General features: G+C 47.5%; 1 protein-coding gene across 2 annotated transcripts; it reads left to right on the top strand.

Annotated features, from left to right (window-relative positions):
- Positions 1–27209, top strand: SLC22A14 (solute carrier family 22 member 14). 2 transcript variants are annotated; one of them, XM_047705509.1, is made up of 11 exons: positions 1–99; positions 12768–13283; positions 14007–14110; positions 14315–14469; positions 15492–15660; positions 20785–20905; positions 21166–21263; positions 21534–21730; positions 23318–23426; positions 24040–24243; positions 26832–27209. In XM_047705509.1, the coding sequence occupies exons 1-11, from the start codon at positions 49–51 to the stop codon at positions 27004–27006; spliced, it is 1899 nt and encodes a 632-aa protein (XP_047561465.1). In that variant the 5' UTR covers positions 1–48; the 3' UTR covers positions 27007–27209. The 2 variants fall into 2 exon arrangements, with proteins under 2 accessions (XP_047561465.1, XP_047561391.1); XM_047705435.1 differs by having other exon boundaries at positions 21516–21730.

The raw sequence follows: 27209 nt of genomic DNA, 5'->3' as shown, positions 1-27209 counted from the left end.
AGTTCTTAGCACAGATGTGGACAGGAGCCTGCTGGGGCCTGTTCAGCTATGAGAAGTCTGTGGATGAGCAGGCTGCCCTCACAGGAAATGAGTTCTCAGGTATGGTAGTTGGCCATTTCCTGCCGTCAGATAAAGTGCTGCTCCCGGCTTTACCTCCCTTTCCTGGGCCTCTTTTGTACACAGAACCAACTGCCTGCGGCCTGGCCACCAACAGGGGACCGTTGGGGTCAGCAGAGGAAGCAAGTGCTCCAGAGCCTTGCAGACTGTCAGGGTCCCGTGAGGGGCACACTGAAGGGGACCCTGCAGGAGGAGGCTAGTGCAGCTGGCTCCAGGCCTGAAAGTCAAATCTCTGAGTAGAGCCAAGTTCCCTAGCTGGGGGGTGGTGGGTGGTGTGGGGAGGGTGTCCTCTATCCCCACCCCCACCCCTCCAACCTTACACACATACACACTGTATGGGTTTCTGAGCCCTGCTGTAACAAGTTACTACAAATGTAGTGACTTACCACAAATCTGTTACCTTCTAGCTCAGGAGGGCAGAAGTCCACAATGGGTCTTACTAGGCTAAAATCAAGCGTCAGTAGGGCTGCATTCCTTTCTGGAGGCTCTAGAGGAGAATTCATTTTCTTTCCCAGCTTCTACAAACTGCCCACATTGCTGGGCTTCTGATCCCTTCCATCTTTAAAGCCCATGGTGGTCAAGTCCTAGTGGATGTAGCTAAAGTATATTCATTTTCATTGCTGTACTGTATTCCATTATATAACTATACTACACTTTATCCATTATCTGTTGATGGGCATTTATGCTCTTTTTTTTTTTCATATTTGATGTGTGTCATCATGAACATTTTGGTGTCTGTTCCTGGATCGTATGTAAAAGTGTTTTGCCAGAGTTTATACCTAGAAGTAGAATTGCTGGGTCATGAGGTATCCAAATATTTGACTGTATAAGGCAATGCCAGATTGGTTTTCAAAGTGGAACTGTGAACAATCCTGCCAGAAATGATGCCTTGTCAAGAATTCCTAAGTCTTGTCAAGCAAAGGAGTGTAAATTTCTCATTATGGCTCTGATTTGCATTTCCCTCATTATTAAAGAGACCGAACATTTGTGTGCCACAAGAATTTTCTGTTCTTGAAATGCCCACTCATGTCTTTTCCCCAGTTTTTGATTGTCTTTTTATTATTGACTTGTAAGTTTCTTTACTTATTCCTGATTCTCATTTTTCCCCCCAATAATGTGTTTGCAAACATATTCTCCCAGTTGTGGCTTGTTGTTGTTGTTTTTTTTTAATTTTCATATTCCAGTAGTCAGATTTATCATTTAACAACGTTATGGTTGGCATAAAATAGCACAGCTTTTGCGTCTTGGTTAAGAAATCCTCACCCAAGGGACACCTGGGTGGCTCAGTGGGTTAAGCATCTGCCTTTGGCTCAGGTCATGATCCCAGGGTCCTGGGAGTAAGTCCTGTGTTTGGCTCCTTGCTCAATGGGGAAGTCTGCTTCTCCCTCTGCCCCTCCACCTGCTTGTGCTCTCTGACAAGTAACTAAATAAAATCTTTTTATAAGGTATTCTCTTTTTTAATTTTTTAAAAAAGATTTTATTTATTTATTTGACAGACAGAGATCACAAGTAGGCAGAGAGGCAGGCAGAGAGAGAGGAGGAAGCAGGTTCCCCACTGAGCAGAGAGCCCGATGCGGGGCTCGATCCCAGGACCCTGGGATCACGACCCGAGCCAAAGGCAGAGGCTTTAACCCACCAAGCCACCCAGGTGCCCCAATAAAATCTTTTTAAAAATCCTCACGCAAAAGTAAAACATATATTCCTTATATTTTCTACTAAGAGTTTTGTTCTTGAGGTTTAAGTCCTTAAGAGGGCTGGAATTTTTGTTTATGATGGAAGGCATATTTCTTCCATTTTTGTTCAGTCATGCTGCTCTCTCTTCCCTTCCAAACTTTTGTTTGCATAGATCTATTTGTGGGCTTTCCATTTAGTTATTCCTGAACTGTTACCACGGTGCCTTTAATTAATGTTAACTTTATAATAAATTCAATATCTGGCAGGACAAATCATTCCTCCCTATTATTCTTCAGAATTGTCTTAGGTATTCATGCCCTTTATTCTCCCACATTTTGCAATCATCTTGAGAAATTTCACAAAACATATCTTTTGGATTTTGACTGGAATTTTACTGAATCTAGAGATCAGTATGGGAGTTGACAACTTTTATTCACGACCATTAGATATCTCTCCATGTATTTTGCTTTCTCAACATGTTTTCATAAGCTTTTTGGGGGGGGGTGGAGTGAGAGGGAGAAAGAGAATCTTTTTTTTTAATATTTTATTTATTTATTTGACAGACAGAGATTACAAGTAGGCAGAGAGGCAGAGAGGGAGGGGGAAGCAGACTCCCTGCTGAGCAGAGAGCCCAACATGGAGCTCCATCCCAGGACCCTGAGATCATGACCTGAGCCCAAGGCAGAGGCTTAACCCACTGAGCCACCCAGGCACCCCGAGAAAGAGAATCGTAAGCAGGCTCTACACCCAGCTCGGAGCTCAATCTCACAACCCTGAGATCATGATATGAGCCAAAATCAAGGGTCAGACGCTTAACTGACTGAGACACCCCGCTGCCCCCATGCGTTCAGGCTTCCTGAGCCAGTTTTTAAATTTGTGTAACAATTTTATTCAATTTTATTTTATTCATTTTTATTATTGTTTTTTTAAAGTAAGCTCTACATCCAGCATGGGGGCTTGAGCTCACGACCCCAAGATCGAGAGCTGCGTGCTCTACCAACTGAACCAGCCAGGCATCCCTGACATGCAATTTTAAAAAGTAAAACGAAACACACACACACACAATTGGGGAAATGTCACAAATAAATGATTCTTTTTTTTTTTTAAACAAATGAAACTATGGAGACAGAGGTGTTTTAGAAATGCTATTCATGGTTTAATAGAATTAGGAGTTTGCTACCATGCTGTTTAACAACAATTACTTATATTGCTCATTTTCTGAGATTTCATTCCAACAAGAGCTGCATATTGTTAGCTTGGTTTAATGGCTGCTGATAGATTTCCCGGAAATGGAATACATTTCCAGTTGTTATCTTAAATGAATTTTGCTTATTGCATCATAAAAGTTGGGCTCTGATGAAGTTTCTGCTGTAGGTGGCACACTGAATACTTGCATAATCCCCCCCCCACCAACCCTCGACCCTTACATCTTGCACTTTTCCTGCTCCAGCCCCGGGACCAACCACGTCTCCAAAGAACCCTCATTCTTTCACTTAGAAACCAAGATCTGAGTACTGGGTGTGATCATTGCTATGAGGTGTCACTGCTTGTGGGCCTCTCAGGGAGCAGGGCTAGAAAACACAGATCCAGCATCTCTCTAGCTCTCCGTCTGTGTCTGAAGTCATGAGTTCATACTGGTACCTTTGATTCCAATCCAACGCCATGGTCTTCATTCTAGTCTTCACCTGTCCTCGGTTGTAACTCTTCTCTAACAGAGACCTAGCTCTTGTTACCCACACCATAGCTATTTGCTTAACCCCAGCAAATCCGCAGGTATGTAGAGTAGCTTCAGCATTGCAAATTCATACCCCGGTGACAAACAGATGCATTGACCAGAATACAGTTTTATGCAATTCTTTTTTTTTTTTTTAAAGATTTTATTTATTTGTCAGAGAGAGAGGAGAGCGAGCGAGCACAGGCAGACAGAATGGCAGGTAGAGGCAGAGGGAGAAGCAGGCTCCCCGCCAAGCAAGGAGCCTGATGTGGGACTCGATCCCAGGACGCTGGGATCATGACCTGAGCCGAAGGCAGCTGCTTAACCAACTGAGCCACCCAGGCGTCCCAGTTTTATGCAATTCTTATCTTCAGCTTTATATCCTCAACATACTGTTTTCCAAAGTTACTTAAGTTAGTTCTTTTCTTCTCTGTCTCCTTCAATGTGGTTATGATGTTTATTTATAATACACTTAGTTTGCCATTTGGATTCTTGCCTCGTCCTGTTAATTTCACAATTATTTATTTGAGGAGGGAGGTGTATGTGAAACATGCTAGGGTTCTTTTTTTTTTTTTTAAAGATTTTATTTATTTATTTGTCAGAGAGAGAGAGGGAGAGAGAGCGAGCACAGGCAGACAGAGTGGCAGGCAGAGGCAGAGGGAGAAGCAGGCTCCCTGCTGAGCAAGGAGCCCGATGTGGGACTCGATCCCAGGACGCTGGGATCATGACCTGAGCCGAAGGCAGCTGCTCAACCAACTGAGCCACCCAGGCGTCCCAAGGTTCTAAAGGTCAGAATACAAAAAGCTGTACTTAGGGAAGCATCACTCCCCCTCCTCCCTTTACCCTCATTACGTATTTGCACCTGTTCTCTCTCATAGATAACCAATCTCTTTAGCCTGTGACTTACATTTGCTGTATTTTTTTCCCCACAAATGAGCATATACCTTATCTCTTCCTTAATTATATGAAAGGTAGCATATTATACATGTTCTTGAACATAGTACTTTTCTTACTAACCACTGTGGCCTGGAAGTCATTCCATATCAGTTCATAGACATTTTCCTCCTCCTTTTTTTTTTTGAAAGCTGCATAATATTCCATTGGGCAGTTGTACCATCTTTTATTCAACCACTCTCCTCTGTATGGACATTTAGATTGTTCCTCATGTATTTTCTTATTGACGAAAGTGTATCTTCAGGGTAAATTTCTAGAAGCGGGACTGCTGAGTCAAAAAGTTAGTGCGGATATAATTCTGTCAAATATGTCAGTGGTCTCCAAGACCACGCCCAGTTCTGGGATTCACTAGACCCACTCACAGGCTTCAGAAATTGCTATACTGGCAGCTAAAATGTATTACAGTGGAAAGATACAAAGCAAGGTCAATAAAGAGAAAAGATGCATGGTGTGGAGTCTCGGGCAACCAGGCGCTAGCTTCCAATAATACTCTTTCAGCAGAATTACACAGCACACTCTTACTCCCCCAGTGATGGACAGCATCAACAGAGGTCAAGGTTTTCCTGCCAGGGAACCAACCTTGAGCCTGAGCTGAGGGTTTTTACGGGGTGGGGGGGGGGGGTGGCGTAGGGAGGGGCTAGTCAGATAAGCACAAAGTACCTTCATGATTAACTGCAGTTACTGAAACTTTGTGACTCATTTTCAGACCTTAGGAAGGAAGGAGATGTTCCCCATAAGGCACAAACCACATAGACAGGTCAGTACAATGTGGTTCAAAGTTCCAAGCAAGGAAAATATTCTTATCAGTCTGTAGCACATGGCTCGATTCCCAGAAACCAGCTGAGGACCAGTCCCACATGGAGGTCCTATGAGAACGTGCAAGAATGAAGAAATTCAGGGCAGCCAGGTAAACTCTCCTGCATATTAGGCGTTGCCAGGTTGTCCAGAAGGTTTGCACAGGTTGCATTCCCATCAACAATGGGAATTTGTTTCTTCACGGTCTCACCAACAAAATGTGCTGTCATAGTTTTTAATTTTTGCCAATCTGATAGGTAAAAAAAATGCTCTTAGCATTCTTGTAATTTGCATTTCTCTAATTTCAAGTGAACTTGAACATTTTCCCATTAAAATGGTTTATTTTTACAAATTGAATGGCTTTAGGTTTATAGGCATGTAATTGACTTACATATATTCACATTATACTCAGCTAGTTTGCTAATTTCACCTTTTGTTTCTAATTATTTGTAGATTCTTTGGGGTTTTATTTTCTTCTTTCCGATCTTTATGCTTTTAATTTCTCTTTATCTCATTGTACTGACTAGGGCTACCAGTACAATGTTAAATAGGCGATTGTGGACACTTTTGTCTTCTCTCTCATTTTTGTCTTTTCTCACTTTTGTCTTCTCTCTCATTTTTAAAGGGAATCATTCTAATGTTTCCCCATTTTAGGATATTAGGAGGGGGAGTAGTTTCCCTTTGTTGAATTTTCAAAGAAATTGTAATTTTTTCTAGGATTTACAAAAAATCATGAATCAGTGTTGAATTTATCAAATGCATTTTCTGCATCTCTAAACATTATCGCATGGCTTTTCTCTACTTTTATAAGTGTTTATGTATTTTCTAACAGTAAAACCATCTTTGCATTCCTAGTTTAAAACTGACAATTTAAAACTGACAACTGTAGTATATCTTTCCTCTTTACACACTATCAAATTTGATTCACTAACATGGTACTTAGAGCTTTCACATCTATTTTTATGAATGAAAAGGATCTACAATTTCCATTGTTATACTATAACTATAATATAGTTATATATTATATATATTATATGTGTGTGCATATATATATATATATATATATATATATATATATAAATATATAAAACAAAGCTCTAGTTTTGTTATTGAAGTTAGAATGATTGGGAAGTTTCTTTCTCTTCTTATTCCCTGAAAAACAATTGTATACACTGGAATAAATTGTTAAATAAAAGTTTGGTAGACCTTCCGTGGAACTTTTTGGGTCTGGTGTTTTCTTTAGGAAAAGGTTCTTAATTTCTGCTTTCATGTCTTTTAAAAAAATTATTCTATTTTATGTTATTATTATTATTTAGAAAGAGAGAAGAGAAAGAGAGAGAGATGGGAGTGCTGCACAGAGGGAGAGGGAGAGAGAGAATCTCAACCAGCTCCCCATTGAGCACAGAGCCAGATGTGGGGCTCCATCCCAAGACCCTGAGATCATAACCTGAACTGAAATCAAGAGTCAGACACTTAACTGACTGAGCTACCCAGGCACCCCTGCTTTCATGTCTTTCATCACTAGAACTTGTAAGGCTTTCTATTTATTCTTGAGTCTATTGAATTCATTTTGTCTTGGGAACTTAATTCATCGTTTCAAATTCATTGACATAAAGTTGATGTTAGCATTTAGTTAATATTTTTAATCTTCCTGAGTCTTTATATTCCTTTTTGCATAGATAAAAAACTTTATTGTATTTTGTTTTTAAATTTTTAATTTCACCAGGGGTGTGTCTAATTTACTCATCTGCTTAAAGAACCAATTTTGGACTTTGTTGATTCTTTTATTATATTTTTGATTTCTATTTATTTCTGTCTTAACTTTACTATCTCCTTCCTTTACTTATACTACTTTTATTTATTTATTTTTTAAGATTTTATTTATTTATTTGACAGACAGAGATCACAAGTAGGCAGAGAGGCAGGCAGAGAGAGAGGAAGGGAAGCAGGTTTCCTGCTGAGCAGAGAGCAAGACGTGGGGCTTGATCCCAGGACCCTGGGATCATGACCTGAGCTGAAGGCAGGGGCTTTAATCCACTGAGCCACCCAGGCGCCCCTACTTATACTACTTTTAGTATAAAAGTAGCTTATACTACTGTTTTTTCCCCACTTTTTATCATAGGCATCTTACTTATTTTCAGTTTTTCTGATTTTCTATTATAAATAGTTAAAGCTATAAATTTCCTACAGAGTACCACCTTTTATACCACGTACAGGTTTTAATATGTTATCACTCATTATGACTCATTTGTAAATATATTAAAATTTCCATCATGATCTCCTTTTTGACTTATGGCTATTCATAAATTTTTAAAAACTTATATGTATATATTTATAAGACTTATGAATATATATATACATATATATATTCCATGTCCATGGATCGGAAGACCCAATATTATTAAGATGTCAGTTTTTTCCAACCCAACCTATAGGTTCAATACAAGTCTTAATAAAAAATGCAGTAAGCTTCAGTCGCTTGAGTGGCTCAGTGGGTTAAGCCTCTGCCTTCGGCTCAGGTCATGATCTCAAGGTCCTGGGATCAAACCCCGCATTGGCCTCTCTGCTCAGCTGGGAACCTGCTTCCCCCTCTCTCTTTGCCTGCCTCTTTGCCAACTTGTGATCTCTCTCTCAAATAAATCAATAAACTCCTTTCAAAAAAAAAATACAGCAAGTTGGAAGGGTGCCTGAGTGGCTCAGCTGAGTGTCCAACTTTTGATTTAAGCTCAGATCATGATCTTAGGGTCCTGGGATAGAGGCCCGCATCATCCCACATCATTAGGCTCCCTACTGAACAGAGAACCTAATTCTCCCTCTGGCTCTACCTACTTCTGCTCACTCTCTCTCTCTGTCAAATAAATAATTAAAATCCTTAAAAATAAATAAAATAAAATAACTAAAATCCATTAAACTGACACCACCAATTGCTGATAAGGATGCAGAGAAACAAGCATTTTCACTCATTGGTGGTGGGAGTGGAAAATGGTACAGCCACTTTAGAAGACAGTGTGGCAGTTTCTTACAAAGCTAAACATAGTTTTACCATATGATCCAGCACACGTTTCCCAGGTATTTACCCAACTGATTTGAAAACTATGTCCACACAAAAACCAGCATGCAAATGTTGAGCAGCTTTAGTCACAATTGCCAAACACTAGAGAGAACCAAGATGTTCTTCAGTAGGTGAATGAATAAACTGTGGTAAGTGAATACAGTAGAATATTATTCAGTGATTTTAAAAAGAGCTATCAGGGTGCCTGGGTGGCTCAGTGGGTTAAGCCTCTGCCTTCAGCTCATGTCATGATCTCAGGGTCCTGGGATCGAGCCCCACATCGGGCTCTCTGCTCGGCAGGGAGCCTGCTTCCCCCCTTCTCTCTCTGCCTGCATCTCTGCCTACTTGTGATCTCTGTCTGTCAAATAAATAAATAAATAAATCTTTTAAAAAAATAATAAAAAAATAAGAGCTATCAAGCCATGAAAAATTATGGAAGATCCTTAAATTGCATATTGCTAAGTGAAAGAAGCCAGTCTGAAAAGCTATATACTGTATGATTCCAACTATACAACGTTCTGGAAAAGGTAAGATATGCAATAAAAAGGCCAGTGGTTGCCCAGGGTGGTAGAGGAGGAAAAAGAGTTTAATAGGTGGAACACAATTTTTTTTTTTTTTAGGGCAGTGAAATTCCTGTATGATAGTCTATGGTGTCCTAGGGGACATGACCCTATACATTTGTCAAAACCCGTAGGATTTTGGAGAGCAAAGAGTGAACCTTTACATATACAAATTTTTTTTAGATTTATTTATTTGACAGACAAAAATCACAAGGAGGCAGAGAGGCAGGCAGAGAAAGAGGAGGAAGCAGGCTCCCCGCTGAGCAGAGAGCCCAGTGTGGGGCTCGATCCCAGGACCCTGGGATCATGACCTGAGCCGAAGGCAGAGGCTTTAACCCACTGAGCCACCCAGGCGCCCCTACATATACAAATTTTTAAAAAATCATTTAGGAGACCAAGGGATCCCGAGATGGAAGGCAGACTGAGAAATGCCTACAGCTGTATTACAAATGTATGTGACATACACAAGAATTCTAAATTAAGCTATTAAGCTCTTTGTTAGTGACTTCTAATGCAATTGCATGTAGTCAAAAGACAATTTCTGACTATTCTTTGAAATTTGTGGAGGCTTGCCTTCCTTGCCTTTATATGATAAAGTTTTGTAAATGTCCTAAGTAGGTACGAGAAAAATGTGTATTCTCTAGCGATTAGATGCAGAAGTTTACAAATGGCCACTAGAAAAAGCTCATTAATTGTGTTATGCAAATTATCTTTGCTACGTTTTTATATACCTGACCCCGTGGAAAAGATGCACTGAAATTTCTTATTATAATATCAGAGCTGTCAATTTATCTTATTAGTTATACTTATTATTGTTTTATATATTTGAAGACATTTATCAGGTTCATATTTATTTATTTAAAAGATTTTATTTATTTGTTTGACAGAGAGAGACAGTAAGAGAGGGAACACAAGCAGGGGGAGGGGAAGAGGGAGCAGACCCCAGAGGAGCAGGGAGCCTGATGCGGGTCTCGATCCCAGGACGCTGGGATCATGACCTGAGCTGAAGGCAGACACTTAATAACTAAACCACCCAGGCGCCCAGGTTCATATATATTTAAAATTAACATTTAGATAATGAATCTCTCTATTCCAAATGATACTTTATCTTTTTATCTGGTAGTAATATGGCTAAATCAGCTTTCTTTTGATGACCGTTTGCCTAACAGAACTTTTTTTTAAAAAAGGATTTTACTTATTTAATTGAGAGAGACATAGAGCACAAGCAGGGGGAGAAGCAGTCTCCCTGCTAAGTGGGGAATCCGATGCGGGGTTTGATCCAAGGACCCCGAGATCATGACCTGAGCCAAAGGCAGTCACTTAACCGACTGAGCCATTCAGGCACCTCACCTAACGGAACTTTTCCCATCCTCTTACCATCAGCCTTTCATGCTTCTTTAAATGTGCCTTCTTACAGCGTGACCAAATTTTCATGAAAATCAAAACTCTTATGAGAAATGAAGGGGACACTATGAGTCATTATGACAGCACAAGGGATGGGAACTGGGTGTGTTCTGGGAGAACTGGAAAATACTGGCCATCCTCTGTAAAAACAGCATATGAACTTAACTTTTTTTTTTTAAGATTTTATTTATTTGACAAAGATCACAAGTAGGCAGAGAGGCAGGCAGAGAGAGAGGAGGAAGCAGGCTCCCCACGGAGCAGAGAGCCCCGATGTGGGGCTCAATCCCAGGACCCTGGGATCATGACCTGAGCTGAAGGCAGAGGCTTTAACCCACTGAGCCACCCAGGCGCCCCTGAATTTAACTTTTAAAAGGCTTAATCAGATGCCTGGGTGGCTCAGTCATTAAGTGTCTGCCTTCCGCTCAGGTCATGATCCCAGAGTCCTGGGATCAAGTCCTGCATCAGACTCCTTGCTTGGCAGGGAGCCTGCTTCTCTCTCCGCCTCTACCTGCCACTCTGTCTGCCTCTCTCTCTCTCTCTGACAATTAAATAAATAAAATCTTTAAAAGGCTGAATCCATGGGGCATCTGGGTGGCTCAGTGGGTTAAGTGTCCAGCTTGTGATTTCAGCTCAGGTCATGATCTCAGGGCCATGAGCTCCCACTCCACACTCAGCAGGGAGTCTGCTTGAGATTCTCCCTCCCCCTCTGCCCTTGCTGCCTGCTCTCTAAATAAATAAATGAATCATTAAAAGGCTCAATCCATGATAATCAGTGTACCATGTCTCATTTCTCCATACCTTTTCCCACTACTGCTCTCTAGGTATATCACTGGAATGGTTGTCTTTGAAATTTTATCATGCAAATATGCCTTCGAATGCTGGTTTCTCTGTCCTACACCCCAAACAATAGAAAGGTTGTAGGTTACTTTGGCTCAGATTGTCCCCCTCTTGACATATATTATTGTTGCCCATCATTCAATCTTTTTTTTTTCCTGCCACAAATGGACAGGATTTTTATGATTTAATATGATCAATAGTTGGATTTGCTTACATGTTTTCCATGTTCGATTGCTCATTATTGGCATCTGAGGCTGTCCTCCCAAGGTAGTTTTCCTCCTCCTTATTCTTTAGGACCTCAGTTAAATCAGGTCTCTTACATGAATGCTCCCTCAATGTCTGAGTAGTTACAACTGTCTTTATTTTGCCCTAGTTCTTGATGGATAATTTGCTCTCGTTCTTGATGGATAATTTTGCTGAGTCAGCAATTTTAGATTGGCTATTTTCTTTTTTTCTCAAGACTTTCTCTCTCTTTCGGTTTCCTTGTTGCTTATCTTGTTTCTTAACAGAAGACTGTGAACACCACACTGCTCCTTTGTCAGTGACCTGTCTTCTCTCTAGATGTTTCTGAAGACCTTTGTCACGGCCATTCTGCAGCTTTATTACAATGTGCGTGGCTATGGGTTTCTTTTTTATGGATCCCACCTGGAATATGCTGCTTCCTGAGTCTATGGATTGATGTTTTCCAAGTTTTTAGAAAATGCGTTGCTTTTATCTCTTTAACTCTTACTTCTCCATTGCTCCTACTGGGCCTCCAACTGGATGCATGATAAACCTTGTATCTCCTGAGTCTCTTTGCCTCTCTTTCACATTTCATCTGTGTGTTCCAGTGTGCCAATCCTCTGTGTCAAATCTGACTCAACTTTTTTCCTTTGAGTGTTTCCATTTTAGAAGTTCAGTGTCTTCCCTCCAAAAACGTCTTTTTGCTGATTCTTGTCATGAGTTCATCTTGTAATTAGGACTTTAAAAAGCTTATACGATAGTAATTCTATAAACTTGGCACCTGACAGTTCCAACACCTGCAGTCAGGGGCTGCTGGTTCTTTTTTCTATTGACTCAGAATGGATTGCCTTCTCAAGACTTTTAGAATGCTTCCTTTTGAACTCTTTGCTTGATCTGCTTATATTCTTACAGTCAATATTGCTCTCTCTCCCTCCTCCCCCTTACCTGCCTTTCCAGTTAGGCTCTATGCTGCTCTATGCCTCTCCACCATTTTGATGCCCCAGGTGTCCCAACTTCTGTGGTCACCTGGCTACTCCTGATCCAGATATCTTGGGGGTTTTGCTTGTTTTTTTGGAAGATTTTTCCCTGGATATCTCTCCTACCTTTTATAAGACTGGTAATGTCTGTTTGTCCGTCTAACCAAAATTTCAGTTGTGGGGAAGCTGTGGGAGAGAAAGCTCCTCGGAACTTATTAATGACAACGGAAGCATAGCATTTTCTAAAACATTTACAAAATGCTAAGTGCACTGAAAATCAGGGATGGGTAAGGCCCCTAGGGAACAAACTATGTCAGCGAAGAAACTTCCTACTCGAAGGAAGGAACTAGAGAGAACATCGAGGCTGGAATCCAAACTTCTGGTTAGTGGCTCTCCAGCCAGTCTCTGATGTCTGGGAAGTGGGGTCAGCAGAGAGTGAGCTGTATCCTTTCTTTGAACAGATGGCAACAGAAAATGGCTGCAAGGTAAAGCACAGATCCCACCATTCTTCCATGAACTCGAACCAGCTTGAGGTACCAGTGCACACCCAGTCCCCGTCTCTGGAGATGCTGTTACGCAGACTGAGGGCCTCGGAAACCCAGCAGGATGACAATTTTGCCAACATCCTGGATGTGGTGGGGGAGTTTGGCACATTCCAGCGGAGGCTGGTGGCCCTCACCTTCCTCCCCAACATCCTGTTGGCCTTCTTCATGTTTGCTGACATCTTCATGTTCGCAGCCCAGAAGCCCTATTGCAATACCAGCTGGATACTGGCAGTGGAACCCAATCTGTCAGAGGCTCAGCAGTTGAATCTGACCCTGCCCCAAGAACCCAATGGCAGTTTCCAGACATGCCTCATGTACTCGCCTGTGACCTGGGATCTGGATTCTATTATCCATTTTGGCCTCAACTACACACAGTCATGCCAAGACGGGTGGATCTATCCTGAGGCCAAGAAGCGATCGCTGGTCAATGAGGTGTGCCTTCTCCTGAGTTGTCTATCGCTACCCCACAGGCCCAGAGATGTGCCCTCACCCTCCTTGAACAGATGGGGATATTGAGGCTCAGGGAGGGGAAGCAACTGGTCCATGGTGACCTTGCAGAGACAGGGCCAGGGCAGCAATGCAGGATCCCTGTTGTCTAGGCCTAGCCTCACCTGTCTTTGCCAGGAAGCTAGAGTTGACGTGGGGGTCGAGGCAAATGTCAGCTGGCAGGCTTTGCCATCTGTCCAGGGAATTGCTCCATAGCTGTGGCTCTGCCCTCTGTCTGAACTCACACACGACAGAGAACTGGGGAAGAAGCAGCTTGGATCAGGTACCTCTTGCAGGGTTTCTCCACCACAGCTATAACCTGGGACCTTCCCTAAACAGACCTGCCCAGTTTGAATCTGTGGGCTGGGGCCGTGACATCTGCATTTGGGAAAGGGTCTTCAGTGATTCCAGCCTTTGCTCAGTTACATTTCCACCCATTCCCCATCTTGGCCTGGGCCTCCGGTCCCCTCTCTCCAGGCCTCAATCCCAGGGTCTGCCAGAGGCAGCTGCCTGTCCCTGTCCCAGGCTCCTTCTGCCTAAAGCCCCACCCTGCGTGGGGATGATGAGGGTATGGTGGTGGTGGTGGTGGAGGGCTGTTGGCTCAGTCCCTGGACCCAAAAAGTTGATCCTGGGTAAAGGCCTGTATCCAATCTTGTATAAAACCCCCAGTTTGACTTGGTGTGTGGCAAGGACCGGAACACGGAAGGCGTGCAGACCATGTTAACGGCCGGCCTCCTAATAGGGTCCCTCATCTTTGGGTTCGTAAGTGACAAGTGAGTGTCCTGGAGTTCCCTCTGGTCCCTGGAAGCCCCTGCCTCCTCCTCGTGGGCATTCAGAGCTAGAGTCTCAAGCTGGGGGCGGCGAGGGCAGGGACACTCCGGAGGCCTACAGGCTGCTCCGGAACCGCCCCGGGTGTCCTGCTGGGCCAGCCCACGGAGGTCCAAGCCCTTGGCGCAGCCTCCATTGGACGCCCGCAGGCTGGGCCGCTACCCCACCATCCTGATGTCGCTGCTGGGGCTGACCGTCTTTGGCTTCGGAACAGCCTTCGTCAATACCTTTCACCAGTACCTGTTCTTCCGCTTCTGCGTGTCCCAGGCCTTGGTGTGCTACACCATCAGCAGTGTGTGTTTAGGTAAGGCCCGGCTGCCTGGTGGGGGGATGGGGAGAGGGTCCCTCCTGGGGGCGCACAGGGGGCGGTGCCTGCCCCCCCCCCCCCCCCCCCCGCGCACCGCGGGGGCGGGGCCAGGGTGGGGCGTGGCTGGCACGTAAGGAAGGGGAGCCGGCAGGATTAATGGAGTTGCGCTGGTGGAGGCTGGCAGTGGAGGGAGGAGCTTCCACCCGCAACGTCCTGGAGATGCTGGAGAAGCTGTGCTCAGACTGCCCTTCCACCCCCATCCTCCATCCTGGCCCCTCATACCTCACACATTCCCCGTTATACCTCTGGTGTTCCCCTGCGCCCCCCATGGGCCAGCTGCTAAACCCTCTCTATGTACTGTCTCCTGTCACCGTGACAGCACTCTCTTCGGGAGGTACTCCTCTCTTATCCCTTTAGCAGAGAAGCCTCAGGAAGTTAGCCAACTTGCTCAGGGCCACACAGCAGTTACATGGAGGAGTGGTATTTCATCCCAGGCCTGTGGGGTGCCAAAGCCCCAAGTTCCCATACACTCATTCAGCTTCCAGCTTCCGTGGCCTAGTGAGCTCAGGGTGCCCAGGCAGGAGACCTTTTCTCCTTGGAGCTTATCCAAGGGAACTCGCTTCTTCACAGAGGCCTGAGGGACTAAGAACAAAGATAAGGGCACACACTCCTTGCCTCACCACATGTCAGGCCACATCTGAGGAGTTGTGCCCAGCAATGGGCCATCTCTGCGAGAGAGACATGTGGTCAGGCAGGAGGTGTTGAGAGGGAGCTGTGAGGTCAGGAAGGGACTGGAGGCTATATGTGTGATTGGGAGGTCAGACAAGGGGCCTAGGACGTGTCCTGGGAACACAGAGGCACTCTGCTTGGCTTTGAAGTCCTGTTGACCTCGGGCAGAAAAACCTTCACCCAGATTGAACTGTCCCAAGCAGGGCTGGGGCATCTCAGAAGGCTGGGTGCTGGGGTAACCCCAGGGACTCTGAGCTGACCGTGATTTTGTCCTCTTGGCCTACATACAGCTACCGAGTGGCTAATAGGCCAACACCGGGCCCACGCCATCATCCTGGAACACTGCTTTTTCTCTGTGGGATTCATGTTCCTGAATGGGCTTGCCTACAGCCTCTCCCACTGGCGGTTGCTGTTTCTGTTGGGTGGGGCACCCGTGTTCCCCCTCATCTCCTATATCTGGTGAGCAAACACAGCGTGCGCAGGGATGAGTCTGATGGGCTGGAAGTTGAGGGGTCTGGAGGGTCCTTGAAGGGGGGTGGAGTAGGTAGAATTTTCCCTTGGAGAAAATACATGCGGATGAAATGAGAAAGAGCCCAGGGCAGAACCTCTGGAACTCTAACATTAATCCCCATCAGAGATGCTCACAGAGATGTCAAAGAAGTGGTCAGAAAAATCAGAAGCCAGAGTGTTGAAAGGCAGGGTTGAAGGCAAGAAAGTTGATGCTGGGGAAGAAGGCCTTTGTGACCCTGAGGTGGCTTCAGTGCAATGGCAGGGGGTTGAGGAAAGAGGAGGGACTGAAGGATGGAGCCTTCCAGGAGATGACTCTTTCCACAGTGCTGGGCTGAGGTGGGCAAGGGGATAGTGATGACGTGGTTGGGCAGCAAAGACAGTCAGGGTAGAGTATGTGGTGTTCTGAATTGTGGGGAGTCACAGACAGAAACCTGAGACTCCCAAGCTAGGAAGGGACACGTGATGGCAGAGGGAGAGAAGAAAAAGCGGATGGAGAGTGAGAGGAAGAGACAGAAGTCACCTGGGTAAGGACAGCAGTTCTGTGTAGAGAAAGGATCAGGATTCACCTTGACATCATCACGGTTAATCTTTTCAACTTTGCAAAAAGGACGTGTCTCCTGTCCTGGGGGCAGAAGGGGTGGGGGTGGTGAGAGGAGAACTGAAGCTTCAGAGGATCAAAATAACTTGCCCAAGGCCACACAGCTGCAAAGTGCCAGACCTGGGATTTGATTCAGCCTGTGTGGCTCTGAATTTTACCCACTGTGCCGTGCACAACATGGATTATAAGAGGTGGTGTTACCTGTTAAGAGCAAGAGCATGTATGTGGCTTGGAGATCTTCCAAATACCAAAGCTGGCTGCTATCTTTGGCAGTCACTGACATTCCCAAGTGTGTACGGGGGGCCCCGCTGATGCCAGAGGGCATGACTCTGTCATGGGAGCTAGGAAATAGTGTTTGATGGCTTGACCTTAAAACATTTTTTTTTAAAAAGCAATAAATGCATGTTGTTAAAGTCTTAATACCAAAAGGTTGTGGTGAAACATAAGTCAAAAATTACAGCTCCTCTCAGCTCCCCCAGTTCCTTCCCCAGAAGCCATCACACTGTGGACTCTTAGCCCTTTCTTCTGATAGGTGCCTACAGAGTTCTACATTCTGTGAGCAGAGAGCTCATTGGATGGGGCACGTTTTTCTTTAGACATGTCCTGTCAGCTGTTCCTTCCCTGACACTTGACAATATCTTGGGCAGTTTCCCTCTCTTTACAGTCAATTTTTTTCCTTTTTTTTTTTTTTTTTTGTCAAATATTTTATTTATTTGGGATGCTTGGATGGCTCAGTCAGTTAAGCATCTGCCTTCGGCTCAGGTCATGATCCCAAGGTTCTGGGATCAAGTCTGACATGGGGAAAAATCCTTGCTCAGCCGGGAGCCTGCTTCTCCCTCTGCCGGTCCCTTCCCCTGCTTGTGCTTGCATGCTCTCTCTCCGACAAACAAATAAATAAAATCTTAAAAAAAAAAGTTTTAAAAAACAGATTTATTTTATTTATTTATTTTAGAAAGAGAGAGCAAGTGAGTGAGGAGAGGGGCAGAGGCAGAATCTGTGCTGAGCCCAATGCAGGGTTTGATCTCAGGACCCCAGGATCATGACCTGAGCTGAAATCAAAAGTCGGACACTTAACCAACTGAGCCACTCAGGCACCCCCCCTTTACAGTCATTCTTTTTTTTTTTTTTTTTTGCAGTCATTCTTAATTGTAAGAAAAAGTCTCATTTTGGTCATTCAGACTCACTTTGAAGCTTTAAAAAATCCAGTCTCGTCCAGCTAGTTCACAGCTTCTCCCTGATGGCTAACCAGCTCAGGCGAGGGTTCTGACCTTTGCCCTTCCTCCTTTGTCTCCCTGCTCTGACCTTCCAGGTCCTAGGCAGGGGCTAGCGCATCAGAGAAAAGAAAGAAGTGTGGGACAGGGGCTGTAATTGGTGGTCAGTGTGCTCTGTAGGGCAGATGTTCCGAGGTTTACGCCTTTCATGGCCCATATGTAGGTCTTCAGGGGTCCACCTGCTGTTTCCCAATGCTCCAGACACTGTCCTTATGACCTCTCTGCACTCTGTCGCTGACAGTTTACCCATAGCTTCTCTCTGCAGAGGTCTCCTCGCCCAAGCATGCAGGGTGACTTCAAGATAGCAGGGTCCACTTGGCCAAAAAGGCTCTCACCACCCCATCCCCCAGCCTGCCATTGCAGGTGACTCCCACCAACTTCCTGCCTGACCATATTCAGGTTGACCTTTGGGTTTGCATAGGCACTCCAACTTGAGGGCTTGCGAATTAATTCTCCCCGTAAATGACTGCCTGGAGTATAGGGCAGTCCCCTCATTTCTGAATCAGTAAGTTCCAGGCAAAGAGTGGGAGGGTAGACTCCCTTTCTCGAAGGTGGTCCCCCTTCACCAGGTTTGAATAGATGAAAGCAACTTGGGGAGGGCAAGAGAGTCTCACTACCACCAACTGGAAATTTCCAACCTCTCTTGGTGGCTGAGGGAGGTGGCTTCCAGGCTGTTCTGCATTTTTATTAGTTTTTATTTTTAGTGAATCCTGTCCCAAATGTGGTAACACCTCTATTTAGAATGGGAGATTATCAGTCATTTTTAATAGCCTTGGGACATCAGCAGAAATTCCAAGACAAAACTTCCATGTAATGTTCAGTTACACAGCTCTTCCTCATTCTCTGATTTTATTATTTTCTCAATAGCATTGGAAACTTGTACTATGAAGATAAAATTGCAAAACCTTCTCAGATTTTTTGGGGGATACAAGTTAGAGTTTTCTTTTTTTCCTCTCCTGCTCCCTACATTACCTGTGTCTTCTGGGGTAATTTTTGTTTTCTTGCTTGATTTTTTTTGGCCCCGTTTACATTGAGAGGTCTTTTCTTTTTTTTCCCCGAACATTTGATGATTTTTGATCATCCCTTCATCTTTAAGAGCAAGTTACTAAGATGCTAATGGGAAGCTGTGAACAGAAGCTGATTGCCTGGTAATCCTGTAGGGCAATGCATCTCAAATTTCCAATAGCAGCAGAATCAATCACATGGGGGCTGGTTAAAACATCAGTGACTGGGCTCTGCCCCCAGAGCGTCTCAATCAGCAGGACTGGGGCAGGGCCTGGGAATCTGAATTTCTAAGGAGCTCCCTCAGGATGCTGCTGACCACACTCTGAGAATGATTACCACTGGGTGACCAAATGGCAGGCGCCTTCTCTTTGAGGGATCCCAAAACCAGGGCGTTACCTTGCTCAGGTTGTTTTGCTCCCCAGTGGGGCTGGGAGTGGGGACTCTTGTCATAGTCACTGATAGGGTCCGTGATCAAAGGAGCGAGACTGATACAAAGTGAAGGTCAAGCAAAGCTTTATTTCATGCCAAGAATAAAGAATCAAACCGACCAGTTGGGGCCTCCTCTTACAGAGAGAGCGACCCCTCCCAGCCACAGACTAACTTTTATAGAGCAAAGGCCATGTGGTTGAGCCTGGCCACACGCAGGTGGCCGATGAGATTGCAACACACAGCGAAAGCTGCACAGTCATGCTAGGTCACACACCGGTGGCCAATTGAATTACAATTTACCCTCTAGCAGCCATTTGAACTAGCCTATCACCTTGGTCAGAATTGGCACCCAAAAGGTGGGGCCCACATTCTTTAGCGAGATTGTGATCAGATGTCTCCACCTAGCCTGACTCATCCTTGCATTCGGGCTCTGTTATCTCCACCTGACCTGACCCGCCCTTGTATTTGGGCTCTGTTATCAGGGACGGGTCAATCATATTTTACTGCACAAACAACAAAATGGCTGTTTCATCCGAGATGGAATCGCTCTGGCTAAGTAGGCCCTTACAGTCACGGGGCCTTCCCTCCACTCCCCTGTGTTTGTCCTCAGCCTGGCTTAGCCTCTAGGTGCAAACCACAGAGGGAACTAGAGTCCCATTTGGGAGGACTGGGTGTTCCAGGTCCCCTTGCTGCGTGCAGTGCCTTGCCGCCTGGTCACCGACCTGCCTCCACCCACTTCGGGGCTGTGTGTGTGTTTGTGAAATCTTTCTTCTACCCGCCCTCTCGTCCACTCTCTTTATTGATATCCACTTTCTTTCTTCTGGTTTAGGGTGGGCACATGCTCAATCCCCCATCTTTTTGAAGCAGTCCCATTGGGTGACTTTCTTTGGGAGTGTTCCTAGACTTACCATGGAGAAGGATGGCAGGGGGACTTCCTGCTGGCCCCTAGCCAAGGGCAGGAGCAGGGGCAGGCAGAGAGAAGGAAGTTGCCCCTAGTGTCAAGGGCATTGCCTGGCTGGCCATGGGAGTTCAGGCTGGGGCCTGGATTGGGGGTGGGGAGGTGGTATGCAAGAAGTCAGGTTGCTGATGCCATAGAGCGCGCCTCATCAGGGCACTGAATTCCATGCCAGCTCTGCCTCTAAGACCTCGGGCAAGCCCTTACCCCCTGAGACTGGGAATAAAATGGAGATAAGCATACTAGGTCCAGGGTTGGGCAGGAATTAAACTGACTGATTTATATGTAAGGGCACCAAGCACATTCCCAGGCACATCAAAAATGCCTTAAATGCTTACCTGTGTGGAATCTGACAGCCTGGGAGGATCAGGAAGAATCAGGAGACCAGAGTTATTCCCAGGTCAAGGGCAGTGGGCACTGTGGGAGGGGAGGAGATGGGACAGAGGAGACCTCTATTCACGCAAGCACAGGCTGGGCCCTGGGGTCCCCTGTATCCTCCAGGCTGTTAGGACACAGAGAGGGACAGGAGAAATGCCGACCATGAGAATGGGGCCCTAACAGAGGGTTGTGAGCATGAGCTCTTGTGGAGGTAGCAGAGGGGGAAGAAGCTATAGGACAGAGGCAGCCAGGCTCTGGGGTGACCCTGAGGGGCACTGGGGGCTGTGTGTGGCCTGGGGAAGGGCTGACTGCTAGCAAGGGGCAGAGGCACCTTGAGGTGGAGGGTCACTTTCAAGGCCTCCAACATCCATGTCACATTACGTTGGAGGTCTCTGAGGCAGCTTAGAAGGATGGCTAAGCATGGGTGGGCCACACAGGATCGTGCCGGAGTCCCCTCGGTGGCTGCTGATGAAGGGGAGGGTGGAAGAGGCCAAGCAGATGCTGTGCTATGCAGCCAGTGTGAACAAGAAGATCATTCCCTTAAGTCTGCTGGACAAGGTAAGAGGCCTTGGGCCGGGAGCGGGGCCAGGGTTAGGGCTGTGGAGGAGCCTCTTCCTCCTGGGACCTCTGCCCAGGGGCTGTCCCCAGTCTACCACTCAAGGAGAATGGTGACAGCAAAATTGAAGCCTGCCAGCGGAAGGCCAGAGACCAAGCTGGCATTGGGGGAGGTGGAGGGGGGCGGTGGTTGAGGTCCTGTGGGGGTGGGGAGCAAGCTGGGGTCTCAGTCTGGCCTCTGGTTGGTCCTGCTTGTCTTGTAGCTGCAGCCGCCCGGAAAGAAGGTGACTAAGGCCTCTGTCCTGGACTTCTGTAACAATAAGCACCTCCTCAAGGTGACCTTGGTGATGGGTTGTGTGTGGTGAGTACCTGGGACTGGCCAGCAAGGAGTGCAAGCAGAACCTGCCAGAAGCTCTGGTGAGGGGATGGGCAGCTGCAGGGGGGCAAGGCCCGAGGACACCAGCTTGGCTACAGATCCAGATCTCCGAGCTTCTTTCTGTCCCCTATTCCCACCCTGCTCCACTTGTCTCTGCCCCGTCTTTATTCTTGCCCTGTGTGCGCATCTCCCTCTCTCTCTATCTCTCTCTGTGTCTCTCTCCTGGCTTCATTTCAGGTTTACTGTGGGTTACAGTTATTTTATGCTGATCCTCAAGTTGAAGGATTTGGGCATAAACATCCACTTCACACAAGTGATTCCTGGAATCGTGGAGGTGCCCGCCCGGCTGTGTTGCATCTTTCTCCTTGAGCAGATCGGGAGGAAGTGGAGCTTGATTGTGACTATCTTCCAAGGCTCCCTTATGTGCTTGCTTGTTCTTATCCTCCCCTCAGGTATGGCTCACCCTCCCCTGGGTAACCGCCCCCCAAACCCTCCTGCTTCCTGAGACCCCTTCTTCCTGCCCTGTTTGGCCAACAAGACACCCTGGGAGTCAGCTGCTGCACCCACGGCCCTGTTGCCCTCCTGAGCTGGTGCAGGTCATTGAAGCACTGCCCTCCTCAAGGGAGAGTCCCAAACTGGGCGCTGGAAGCTCTCTCAGAAACGGGGAAGAGAAAGGGGTGCTGTCCCCGAGAGAGAGAGTGGGCAGCCTTCTTCTGGCCTGCGACCGATCTGATGGTTGAGTGTGAACAGATGCCCACAGATAGGCCTTCATCTGGTACACCCAGGGCCTGCCTCTTGTCTATAGCCTCTGATTGGGAAATGTCTGTTATCTGGAACTTCACCAAGAAAAAACAACCTGCCCACTGAAAATTGATTGTGACAGGGGCTAAGCCCTCAGGAACATTCTTACAGGGAGGCCTCTCCTTCCCAGGATGGCACAGTACCCTTCAGCTCAGAACCAGACAAGGAAACTGGAGGGCGGGGGTCGGGGGGTGAAGGCACAGCAGTATTTTCAAAATTTCAAAGAGTCCTGGGCTGATGAATATGACCCAGGTCATAGGGCTAGAGAGTGGGGATGTCAGTGCTCACCCAGTCAGAACTGCTAACCATGAGAGCCCCCTCAGCTGCTAGGGCCAGAGCAGGGAAGCTGTGTCCAGGGGCTGCCTCAGAGTCTGCCTCCTGCTCTCTCAGGGCTAGAATTACATGTCTTGCCTGGGACTGGTCCTCTCCCAGATGCTGGCAGTGTTAAGCAGCTAAAACAAAATGGGGTCACACATGCATTCTTAAGTTGCTGTGGCTTGGTAGTTTTTGTAAAAAGTGGGCCTATACAGAGCCAAACGGAAATGTTTAAAACTCTCAAATGTGTGAGAGAAACTAGGAGTAGAATGCCCAGTAGGTAAAACTAGATTTCTGGTTTCATCCCAGAGCCAAGAAAAGCTGGGGCCAGAGCAGGGAGTGGGGTGGTGGCAGGGGCCTGCAGAAGCTCCCAGAACTGCAAGGGGTCCCCTCCCAGTCAGTGAGCAGGGGCAACAACCCTCCCCCCCCCCCCACTTCCGCCAGGCTTCCCCAAGCCTGTAGAATGGGCTTTCCGGGATCTTTTCTTCCTCCTCTTCCTCCCTCAATGCATACCTCTGGCTGCCCAGGGTTGGGAATCCCACTCTAGGGACCTAACACTTCTGCTCATCCCTCCACCCCGAGCACAGGTCCCTGCTTCCTCCACCTTGCAGAGGTTAATAGGGAAGGTGGGAAGGCCCTGAGCAGGCCTTGGGGTAGGGGAAGCTGCCTCAGGTGAGGATATGGAAGACAAGGATGAACCTGGAGGCGGAGGTGCTGGGGCTGAGAGGTCATGGAGTGAGCAACTCTCCCAACTGCAGATGTACTAACTTCTGGCCTGGCTGGGCCTGAGTGTGCTGGTCAGCTGCCAGGGTTGGGGGGATGGGGGGTGGGGAGGAAAGGGTTGGGAGCGTGGGGGGATGGGGACACGGTTTAGATGCCTTCGGGGAGGCCCAGGCTCAGGTGGCCACGTTGTCTGGCCACAGACCTGAAATCCATGATAATCTTCCTGGTCGTGCTTGGAGAGTTCAGCCTGGCGGCCTCAGTCTCGGTGTTCTTCATCTACACCGCGGAGCTCCTGCCCACCGTCCTCAGGTAGGCGGCCTGGCGGGCGGGGCCAAGGGATGTGGCGAGGGCGGGTCCCAGAAGCTCGCCGCAGTCCGTGTGACAGGCGCGGGCGCTGAGTGGTTTCCCTGGATCTCCCCATTACGCCTTACAAATACCCCCGCAAACTTCGTCGTTAGCCCTCTCTCAGCCAACAGGGTCAGGTCGAGGCCAGCCCGCAGATAGCAGAGCAGGGCAGCCTGAGGGCAGACTCGGCCTTGCCCTGGGTCTGAATGTGTGTGCTGCTCTGAGGGTCCAGCTGGACTGTACCCCGTGGCGGTGGGTGGGGGTGGGTAAGGGTGAGGGTGGGATGGGGCGGGGGCGGGGGCAGGGAAGCCCATGGTCCCGTGGTTAGGGTGGGGGCTCCCCCTCCCCACCCAGCTCCACCGCCCTGCCTTCTCCCGCACACCTGCCTGCGCCCTGGCTCTCACTTCCCCTGCTCCTATCCTGAAGCAGGCCCCAAAGCCAAATGCTCCACAGACCCTCCGTGAGTAGGCTGGAGACTGGAGCATGTGAAGTCTGGGGAGCCGGAGCTTCCACCCCACCTCCACCCAGTCTCTGGGCTCAGGAGGCCTCCTAGATGAGCTCTCACTTCCTCTTCCAGGGCGACAGGTCTGGGGCTGGTGTCTCTGGCCTGGGCAAGTGGAGCCATCTCATCCCTGGCAGTCAGCTACCAGAAATTCATCATCCTACCCATCTTTCTCTGCTGCATCTCAGCCACCCTGTCCATGTCCCTCTGCTCTGTGCTGCCGGAAACGCAAGATCAGTCTCTCCCTGATAACCTGGAGCACTACTTTCTGCAGACAAGGTAGGTGTATGAGGCCCCTGGCCCTGGCCCCTGAGACTATGTCAGGCACTGTCCACCCCTGCCTGTTGGCCAGAGGGGCCTGTGACCCAGGGCCACTCAATGTGTCTACAGCAGCCTCCCCAGCTCTCTTGGATGTCGCCACCTGCCTCCTCTCTGCAGCCTGGCCTCTGCCAGCTTCTGTCCTTTTGGCTCTCCTGACCAGCCTGGGCCGGGCCTTCTCCTTTCCTTCCCCTCTGGCTCCCTGTCTGGCCTGGGTGCTGCTGCTGGAGATAACCTGGGCTCTCTCCCTCCCAGGGCACAGTGCCTGCCGGGGGACCAGCTCTCTGAGTAGCTCTCCTTTCCTATCTGCACTCTCAGCTTCTCGAAGATGACCCAGTCTTTTTAAAATTATTATTAACATATAATGTATTATTTATTTCAGGGGTACAGGTCTGTGAATCATCAGTCTTACACAATTCACAGCACTCACCGTAGCACATACCCTCCCCAATGTCCATCACCCAGCCACCCCATCCCATCCCCTGCAACCCTCAGTTTGTTTCCTTAGATTAAGAGTCTCTTATGGTTTGTCTCCCTCCCTGGTCCCATCTTGTTTCATTTTTCTCCATCTTTACCCCCCATGACCTCCCAACCTGCCTCTCAAATTCCTCATATCAGAGAGAGCATATGATAGTTGTCTTTCTCTGATTGACTTATTTTGCTCAGCATAATACCCTCTAGTTCCTTCCATGTCGTTGCAAATGGCAACATTTCATTTCTTTTGATGGCTGCATAGTATTCCATTGTGTATATATACCACATCTTCATTATCCATTCATCTGTTGATGGTTATCTAGATTCTTTCCATAGTTTGGCTATTGAGGATATTGCTGCTATAAGCATTCAGGTGCACGTGCCCCTTCGTATCACTACGTTTGTATCTTTAGGGTGAATACCCAGTAGTGCAATTGCTGGGTCATAGGGTAGCTCTATTTTCAACTTTTTGAGGACCCTCCATACTGTTTCCCAGAGTGGCTGCACCAGCTTGCATTCCTACCAACGGTGTAGGAGGGTTCCCTTTTCTCCAGATCCTCACCAGCATCTGTCCTTTCCTGACTCGTTAATTTCAGCCATTCTGACTGGTGTGAGGTGGTATTTCATTGTGGTTTTGATTTGTATTTCCCTGATGCCGAGTGATGTGGAGCACTTTGTCATGTGTCTATTGACCATTCGGCTGTCTTTTGCAGAAATGTCTGTTCATGTCTTCTGCCCATTTCTTGATTGGATTATTTGTTCTTCAGGGTGTTGAGTTCGATAAGTTCTTTATAGATTTTGGGTACTAGCCCTTTATCTGATATGGAGGACTCAGTCTTTTTTTTTTTTTTTTTTTTTTTTTGGAGGACTCAGTCTTGATTCATGACTCTACCTCAAGGTTCCAGTGGCCCAGAGCCCTATTTGGGAACTGGGCTCTACCCCCACTGCTATAGAGGCACTTCTGGCCTCTGGTCTCCTGGTATCATGACTGGAAGAACCATACCTTCTGAGGTTTGGGTCAACATGACCCATCACTCTCTCCCTGGACCTGAGGGGACCTGAATACCAGTGAGGGGCAGAAGCTACCTGATGTTCTCCAAGGCCTTGGGCTTATTCCACAGGGTAGCTGCCTCTGGTCATCTTCTGCCCTCCTCCCCACCATCCTTCTCCTCTTTGCCTCCCTCCTCAAACTCTCACTGACACCATCTGTGCTGGGCATTTTACTGGGGCTGGACTGGCGGTCTCCAGCCTTAAGTGATAGTTTATGGGGAGAAAGACATGCCAACAGTCTTCCCTTAATGGGTTCTGAGGGAGGGACGCACAGGACCTAGGGAGGAACTTTAGTTTGGGGAGTTGGGCAGACTTCATAGAGGAAGGGGCAATGGAGGAGGGCTTTGAAGAATGAAGAGGGGTTTGCCCCATTGTAGAGAGGAGGAGGGATGTGATGCTGCAGAATGGCTAAGAGCACAGACTCTGGAGCCAGAGGGCCTGCATTTCTGTCTCTGCTGCCACTTCCTCACATGTGCCCAGAGGAGTTATCTAATGCCTCAGAGACTCACCTGCTTAATTTGCAAAATCGAATGATAACAGTCATAAAAATCCCTAGCGCTTCCTGAACCTTGACCATGTGTCAAATCCTGCTCCATAGAGGCCTTTTCATATGTTGTCCTAATGACCACATGCAAGGTAGGTTCTGACCCTGTTCCCCATTTTACAGATGAAGAAACTAAGGCACAGAGAAACAAAGACATGTGGCCTAGGCTTTTTCTGTCATGGGGCTTTGGGCGGGATTAAGCCCATGTAACGTACTTGGTGCAAAGTCTGGCATGTGCCCAGTGCTCCATAAATGCTAGAGATGAACCCCAAAGATGCAGCAGTGTGAAGGGCCTGTGTATGGTCGGGAGATTGCACAGCCCGGTTCTGGTGGTGAGGGTCCCTCACGGGCGCATGACAGAGCTTGGCTAGGGACACGCAGGCATGGGAAAGTCAAACGTCTCAGGCATGCAGAGCCCAGCATGGCTTTCCTTAGCTCCTAAAGATGCAGGTCCTGACTTGCTCTCCAATGGCTTCTTCAGGAACATGGCGGAGGACATGTTCACCGAGGAAGTAGTAGGCAGTGAGGGGACTGCGGAAGTGATGAAGAACACCGTTCTCAGTTCCACGAAGCTGAAATCAGACTCGGACAGTCTCTTCAGCGTGTCCTGGCAGGATGTGTCTTGGCCTGGCAGAGGAAAGGAAACAGACCCATGAATGACTGATGGCCTGGCCCCCAGATGATCTTGGTGGGAGCTGAGGGGCTGGGTGTGGGGCTGTGGACTTGAGGCCATGAATTGCAGGCCCAATCCAACTGGGGGACAGGTCCGTCCTGCTCCAAGGCCAGCCCTCGAGATCGAAGAATGGCCCCTCCTGGGTGAGCTAGGGTGTGATTTACTCCAATAAAGGTGCCATGTCGG

Source organism: Lutra lutra, chromosome 1 (genome assembly GCF_902655055.1).
Source record: "Lutra lutra chromosome 1, mLutLut1.2, whole genome shotgun sequence".
NCBI lineage: Eukaryota > Metazoa > Chordata > Mammalia > Carnivora > Mustelidae > Lutra > Lutra lutra.
This window is presented reverse-complemented; position numbering and strand designations above follow the sequence as displayed.

Excerpts from the sequence above, each read along its gene's own strand:
- SLC22A14 (XM_047705435.1), top strand. The coding sequence starts at position 49 with ATGAGAAGTCTGTGGATGAGCAGGCTGCCCTCACAGGAAATGAGTTCT. Across the intron at positions 100-12,767 it reads CACAGGAAATGAGTTCTCAG|ATGGCAACAGAAAATGGCTG; the intron begins GTATGGTAGTTG and ends TTCTTTGAACAG. Across the intron at positions 21,731-23,317 it reads TGTTCTTATCCTCCCCTCAG|ACCTGAAATCCATGATAATC; the intron begins GTATGGCTCACC and ends GTCTGGCCACAG.